The sequence below is a fragment of the Chiloscyllium punctatum genome, chromosome 36 (assembly GCF_047496795.1).
Source record: "Chiloscyllium punctatum isolate Juve2018m chromosome 36, sChiPun1.3, whole genome shotgun sequence".
In the NCBI taxonomy this organism is placed as follows: Eukaryota; Metazoa; Chordata; class Chondrichthyes; order Orectolobiformes; family Hemiscylliidae; genus Chiloscyllium; species Chiloscyllium punctatum.
In genome coordinates, this window is record NC_092774.1 from 3,274,228 (window position 1) to 3,282,108 (window position 7,881).

The 7,881-nt window shown below is 40.2% G+C and overlaps 1 gene segment (V, D, J or C); it reads left to right on the forward strand.

The window, feature by feature from the left end:
- Positions 1-2,869: 2,869 nt before the first annotated feature.
- On the forward strand, positions 2,870-7,136 carry LOC140461075 (T cell receptor alpha variable 12-1-like). The segment is given in 2 exon segments: positions 2,870-2,930; positions 6,847-7,136. Coding segments are annotated over 2 exon segments (351 nt in total).
- Positions 7,137-7,881: the final 745 nt, after the last annotated feature.

Sequence of the window (7,881 nt, forward strand, 5' to 3'; positions counted from 1 at the left end):
CCAGCTCTGAAGGAAATCCACCTTCAGCTCAGCAGCTCCGGACTGTGAACTCGGGCTGTCTGCCTGTGTTCTGACGGTTTCAGAAGAAGAAATAAGCATCGTCAGTTTGGATGCAGTTAAAGCATGGTCTTTTCATTCTGTCTATGTGAGCGAGAGCTCTGCTGAGTAACAGGTCTGAGTCGCTCATATCTGAATGAATGATTAGAGAAAGTGACAGTATTTGATTAAACGGTCATTTGAATGAACTGACAGTCAAAATAAAGTCACATTCAGAGTGACATGCAATTAAACAGGGATTTAAATACAAAATAAAAGAAAAACAAAGATGACTGAATGTTGGAAAACCCATTTCTAAAGAAGTGTCAATAGGACCGAAACTGTTTTTATTCAGCTTTCACTCCAGAGGTGCTACCAGGACTACGGAGCATTCCCAACAATTTCGGTTTCGATCATAAAAGCGACTTCAGAAAACAACTGCTCGTTGTCGCTATTAGTAATCCAAACGAGCATCCACCTATCCCCTCACTCGAACTTGAATTGCACGTACATGCTTCCTTCTCATCTTCACCGATTTAGCTGATTTCACCTTCATGATTCTGTGGATTTGACCCAACCACAACTTGTATCATTTGAGTTCCATATTCAAAAGTGAAAACAGGATTCATTTTACATTTTCTGTTTGATCATTCTGCTGACTCCAAAATTTAAGACTCGTAGTTAAGGAATCGTTCCAAATCCGAAACATTCTCTCCATGTCTTTTAAACAATCAAACTATATTTGCATAAATATCTCTATCAGTCTTCTCTATTGTAGAGGAAACAAATAGATCAGTTTGAATAAAATGTTATCAAATCTATCATCCTTAAAAACTGTGATTATCAGTCTGATTATTTTTATGTATTTTGTGTCCTGTTCTTTTTCTTGCATGATATCGAGCAAATCGACTCATAACAGACCAGCATTAGTGCAAGCAGAGTCCAATGCATATTAAAAGAATACTCGTTCGATGTACACTTAGAAATACAGATATTGAACACTTCCTGAGGGTTTAAAACTTCTCACCAATCACGACCATTAACGAAATCAACACGAAAACCGGGATCTGCATCGCCGCTGCTCTGTTGAATGGGAGTTTCTTTCTGTTTCGGAAATCGGCAGAATATGAAATAAGAGAACGAATAGAAAAAATGCCGAGAGCACTCGTGATCATTTTCGATGAAGATTGGTCTCTCCTTCATCGAGATTTTGAAGCATGGAAAAAGGCTCTTTGATTCTTTGCTGTTCATCAAACATCAATCTATTTTAATCACATTTTCGAGCTCACGTCCCATAACTTCGTGGATGACAGTTTCTCAGGCTGATCCTACTGCGCATGCTTCAGAAAGGAGGAGGCAGGGAACGTCCTGAATATGCGCACTGATCAACAATTCTGGAAATCAGAGATGGTTTCGATCCTCTGGCAAATCTGGGTTAAAAGGCTGTCATTGCAGATTTTGAATGTATTTATTATTATTTATTTATCTGCTACAAAGGAAGCTAACATGCAAAAGAGACAAAATATGGAATAAAACGTTCCAGAAATATAATATTGCTAAGTCTGTCATTGAGCCACATTTTGAAAGGTAATTTGCTGATCTCGTTCTGGAACGTTGGGCTGCTGTCTTATTAAAAAGAGAGACAACTGGTAGTATTTGTGCTGACGAGCACTCCACCTAGATGAGGGGAAAGATTGAGAAGGAGGGTCTTTATTAGTAACGCATGCCATTGTAGAAATTAAACTAGTACAGTTGGCATTATCAGTAAAAGTGGCTAAATGTTCGAAGAAAGATGTTGGGTTTTCAGAACTGTCTTCCAGGACGAAAATGTGGACTTCATGTTCCAGCAAAAAGCAATGCTTCCTGTCATTATTTGAAAGAGCTTTCAGTGCTCCACTGAAATCTGAAAGACCTCGATAAACTATTTCGATGACCGGTTGAAACATCAGCACGCACAAGGGTATGGGTGAAGTGATGGAAGTGATCGATGTTTGATAACTGTCATTGACATAATAGGCCGAAAGGCCTCCTCGTGCTGCAAAAATACTCAGTGAATGCCTATCATTTTGCAACTGATAAAAAAGGAAAAATTACTGACAACAAGAAAGATTGAGCATGCCGTCCTTCGTGTTCAACTGTTACGATTTGACACCCTCTCTGTTCTGCTGTGTTTGATTCCAGGTCAGGGGATATGGGTTTATCGTTCTTGTACAAACTCTTAACGTGAAATGAATTCCTGACATTTAAAACAGCAATTCGAGCAGCACTGTCAGAATCAGTGACACCTTAACATCGGAGATGAAACATGATCTGATGAAGCACCAACATAATTTGCTTCAACCGCTCAGCTACAGTACGACAAAACATCATTTCCTTGGGAATGCATGTCGTTTGTTGAGAGTAGTCAGGTTGGTTGTAGAAAGATTAGTTCCACTCCTGGGAAAGTCCAGAACCAGAGTGTATTATCTTGGAACAAAGCTCACGCATTTAACAGAGAGAGAAATGGGAATGTATTTGTGTGCCTTGCGATTTGTGAATCTGTGGAATTCTTTCCAGTGAAGGACTGCCAAGTTTGGGTGTTTAAGTAAATGCAAGGCCGAAATAGACAGATTTTAAACCAATAAGGGTATCAAGGGTGAAAGGGAAAAGCATAAAAGTGCAGTCAATGATTATCAGATCTGACATGAGCTCACTCAATAGTGGAGAAGTTTTGATGTGCAGAATGGCTTGTTCCTGCTACTGACGTCCACAGTGTTAAAATGAGGCTGCAAAATCCTCCTGAGTAAAGTTTGCCAAAGTAAAAACGCATGTGTCCTCTTGGTGCAATTGAAAAATGGCGAGACACACCAACAGTAACACACAAGAGCGAATCATTGTGGAAGATTTATTTTCAGGTGCGATCTGTATTTGTGGGTAAAATTGGAAAAGTGATCTTCTGCCTCCATATTTATCCCAGCTCAACTCGGTCATATTTCATAAACTCACAAGCAACAACTGTGCTTCCCAAATCCTGACGTCCCCTCCGTTCTGATTTTATGAAGTTTGCAGATTAGGCAATTGCAGTTCAAGTTACTGATGAGGAACTGTGACATGGTGTGACGAGATTCTTACTGGTCCGCGACATAGTTCTGTTTCTGAAGATCAGAAAACACTTCATCGTCATTACTATATATTATATGTGGAGCGGGATGGTGACTCAATGATAGGTCCTGCTACCTCACAGCACCAATCTTCGTTCAGTGATCAAAAGCAGATTTACGACAGATGCAGGGGACATGGCTGAGGTGTAACATGAATACTTTACAACTGAGGAGGATGCCTTCATGCTGACGATGGAGAAAATTGTCACCACCAGAGAACAAAATTGTTGATGACAAAGATCTGAAGAGGTTTTAAGATAAGACAGATATGGTACTTCCACGGAGTTTGAAGGAAGCAAGGGTCCAAATTTTGGAGAAGTGACGATTAGCTTTCAGTCTTTCCTGGATTCAGTGAAGGTGTCAGTAGACTCGATACATTCGCTCTGCTCATCTCTCTGTTAATGGAACGAGACCGCTTCACTTTCTCCAGCAGGTTCTCTTTTTATTTCTGAACGTTTCTTTATTTTATCAGTGTACAACGCGGTCTGTTGGGCGCTGGCTGGAATTGTTAGCGTGGATGTGTTGTGCAGGGTCCAAGACATCCTCTGCAGCAGTATGTATTCCATGGTAGAGAGGTACACGACTCTGTCAGAGAGATGAATTCCACGATATATAAAGTATGCTTTTTGTTTACTTTGTGCAAAATAAACAGAGAAACTTCCTATTAAAGCTGGAGATTTCTCTTCATCCGTCGTGCTATATATCTTTGGTAAACATTTCTCAGCTTCACAGGGATAACAGGATAGAATAGAACAGGATTGTACGCTGTGTTTTGTGGAATAAATGCTGCTAAATTTTATGCTCTTTCCCTCACCAAACCAATAATTCAACTTTAATTTGTGGCAATGAATCTTTACCATTCGTTCCTGTTATACAGATGAATTTTTTTTTTCCCAAAGTGCGGCATTAACTGAAACTCTTGAATAACCACTCACTCAGGTAATTCAGACATCACAGCTAAAATGTTCAACGAGAACAGTGGAACACACATCCATGAGTACGATGCAAATAATCTTGTGATTGAATATTGTGCAAGACACAGAATAATACTGCGCAGTACAGCCCCTTCAGCCCTTGACGTTGCACTGACTTCTGAAATCATTCTGAAGCCCATGTAAACGCCATTATTTATCCAATGAGAGTATAAATGCTGTTAAAGTTGGCGATTCTCCTACTGTTGCAATCAGGGAATGCCATGCCCTTACTAATCTCTCACTAAAGAACAGAACTTTGACACCTTTTCTATGTCTATCATTCCTCAGTTTAAAGTTCTGTTCCCTCGTGCTAGCCATCACCATCTAATGATAAAGGCTGTCACTCTCCACCTTATCTAAACCGCGGATCATCTTGTATGTCTCTATTAATTCACCTCTTTACCAGTTTCTCCCTAATGAAAACAACCTCAAGGCCCTCAGTCTTTCCTCAAAGGATCTTCCATCCATATCGTGCAATATCCTGGTAAATCTCCCCTGCATCCTTTTGAATGCTTCAATGTACTTCCTGTAATGGTCAACCAGAACTGTAGGCAATATTCAAAGTGCGGTCGCAACAGAGTTTTGTATAACTGCAACTGACAGCATGGGTCCAAAACCTGATCCATCTACCAATAAAACCTAACATGCAGTATGCCTTCTTAACAAACATATCAGTTTGGTGGAAACTTTCAGGGATCTATGCACATGGACATCGAGATCTCTCTACTAATCCACATTACCAAGAGTCTTACCATTAGTCTAGTACTCCGCATTCCTTTTTCTCCTGACAAAGTGTTTCATCTCACACTTTTCTGCATTAAACTCCATTTACCCCCTCTCACCCCAGTTCTGCAGATTATCTATGTCCATCTGCAATCTCCAACAGCCTTCTGCATTGCCCACAACTCCACAGACTTTAGTGTCATCTGCAAATTTACTAACCCATCCTTGACACACTACTCTAGGTGATTTATAAAAAATAACGAACAACGGTGGCTCCAAAACAAATCCTTGCGGTAAACCACTCGTAACTGAACTCCACGATGAATATTTCCCATCAACCACCACTCTGTGTCTTCTTTCAGCTAGTCAATTTCTGATCCAAACCACTCCATCACCCTCAATCCCATGCCATCGTATTTTCTGCAAGAGCCTATCGTGGGGAACCTTATCAAATGCGTTGCTGAAATCCACGGACAATACATCAACCACTTTACCCTCATCCACCAGTTTGGTTACCTTCTCAAATAACTCAATAAAGTTCGTGCGGCGCGATCTAACCTTCAAAGACATTGCTGACTATCCCAAATCAAATTATTCCTTTCTAGATTTTTAGAAAGCCAGTCTCATAATATCCTTTGCAACGCTTTAACAACAATAGAAGTAAGGCTCACTGATGTATAATTATCGGGGTTGTCTTTACTCCCCTTTTTAAACAAGGGGGCAACATTTGCTATCTTCCAGTCTTCTTGCAAAATTCTAGTACATGATAACGGCATATAGATTAGCGCCAAAGAGTCTGCAATCTCTTCCCTATATTACCTGAGAATGCTGGAATAAATCCCAATCTGACCAAGGAGTTTACGCATTTTCACTCATTCCAGAATTGCTAACACCTCCTCCTTATGAACTTAATCCCCTCTAGTCTAATAGCCTGCATCTCAGTATTGTCATCGGCAACATTTTCTTATTCCACTGGGAATACTGACGAAAACATTCATTTAGCATCTCTCCTATCTCTTCCGACTCCACACACAATTTAACACTATATGACAGATTGAATGAGCACAAAGCACAATCCACCAGCAGGTGGCGTGAAATTCATGTGAAGTTTTCGCTGACATCTTTTTCAAAGTTAATCCGTAAATTTTGTTTCTGTTTATTTTAACCCAATGAAACTGCACCGAACAAAAATAAAGAGTAATCTAAGCACAATTTAAAATGGATGCTTACCGAAGGGGAATATGATACAGAATCACGATTGAATGCGAGTAAGTGAAAGGGTTCATGAATTCAGAGACAATGATTGAAGGTGGGGCCATGGAAAGGAAGTCCTGAAAATAGATTTTTTAATTCCAGAACTATCATAAGCATTTCAGTTAGGAATATGACCAAGATCAATGATCGAGATCATGAATTATTTAATCCACCACTACACATTCAATGAGAAGGGAGAGAATGAAAGGCGGGGTTGGGAGTGTGGGTGTCGGGGTGGTGCACGGATAGAGAAAGAGAGCGAGAGAGAGAGAGAAAGAAAAAGAGGTCGATAGATATATAGAGAGAGACGTCAATACCTTTCAGTTGTGGTTTCAAGAGGCCCCTGTTTTGACACAGCCAATCCCTGAGTGTGACGTTTATGATGTCTTGTGTCAACATCCCATAATAAGCTAGTTGTTTTCAATGCCGTCTGTCAGTCTCTTTCTATAAAAGGAGAATGTAACGCTTTCCTCTCTGCTCTCCGATTGGCATTATTGAAACTTATCTGTTGACAGCTAGTCCTGGTCTGGAAACAGTGCCTGGTTCCTCCACTTCCAAACAGTTTTAATAGGCATGAGCAGAAAACTCCGCAATCACTTGTTTTTAGTTGGAGTTCTGATGACATTCATATTCTGTAAGTTTTTTACTCTTATCAGATGCCTTATTTTACCAAACCTTCAATTTCGTATCACGTTAGAAAGATGTTTCTTTTCTTACAGCGGTTCAGACCGAGGATGAGAGCTCACAGACTGATCAGAAGTTAACTCTGGAAGGGGAACGAGTTAAACTGCATTGTTTGCAGTCCATTGGTACTAGTGATACTGTGGCCTGGTACAGCCAAACGCTGTCAGGGATTCCGAGATACATCGACTCCATATACCAGGGCAACCAGACTAAAGGCCGTTACACGTTGTCTGTTGACCGAGATAGGAACTCCTTCATCATGTTTATAGAAGACACCGCGTTCGAGGACGCTGGAACGTATTACTGTGCGAAGCAGACACAGTGAGTGAAAGTGTAGATTCACCTGTACAATAACTGGCAAGGCCGAGCATCTGCTATCTGAATGAACCTATTCCACATGGGGAATTTTGCAAACCATAGTGACATGAGCAAAAGGTTAATTTTCGATGCTTAAACTTCCATCTGCATGAAGCAAGAAAATGTTACTCGCTGTGACGACAGGTGAAGTGCAGGTATATTTTCAATGAGATGCTTTCTATTCTATTGTTCTGCAGAGAAAGCAAAGAGATCAGCACAAGAAAAAACGTTGCTTTTCACGTGACTAGATAGATAGATAGACAGACAGACAGATAGATAGGTATTTCGTTCGATTTTGCACCTATTTCTCCTCATTCAGGGATATGTCAAATTCCAATTAACAGGGAACTGTCGGGTAATCCATTTCCCTTCAGCGCAGCACTACTTTTCAATTCTTATCCAGGTATTTCTCCAATCAACTTCTGATTCTCAACTTCAAAGTTAAGAAACAGAATTGAGAGAAGTTGTAAAATATCTATGTGTGTTTAAAAAAAAATCCATTGGTCTCATTGTTTACACACTCAAGCTGCCATGCGCTGTGGTGTGAAATCCAGAAATTGGCATTTCATCAGTATTAGTGCTGAAATTATTGAATCAAGGTGAAGTGGATCGGATTAATGTAACTGAATATATAATATCCATTAGTGACTTGGAGAATTCGTAGATGACAGACGGCTAATGAGAGAATCGAACTAAATGATTTGTGAGAGTCA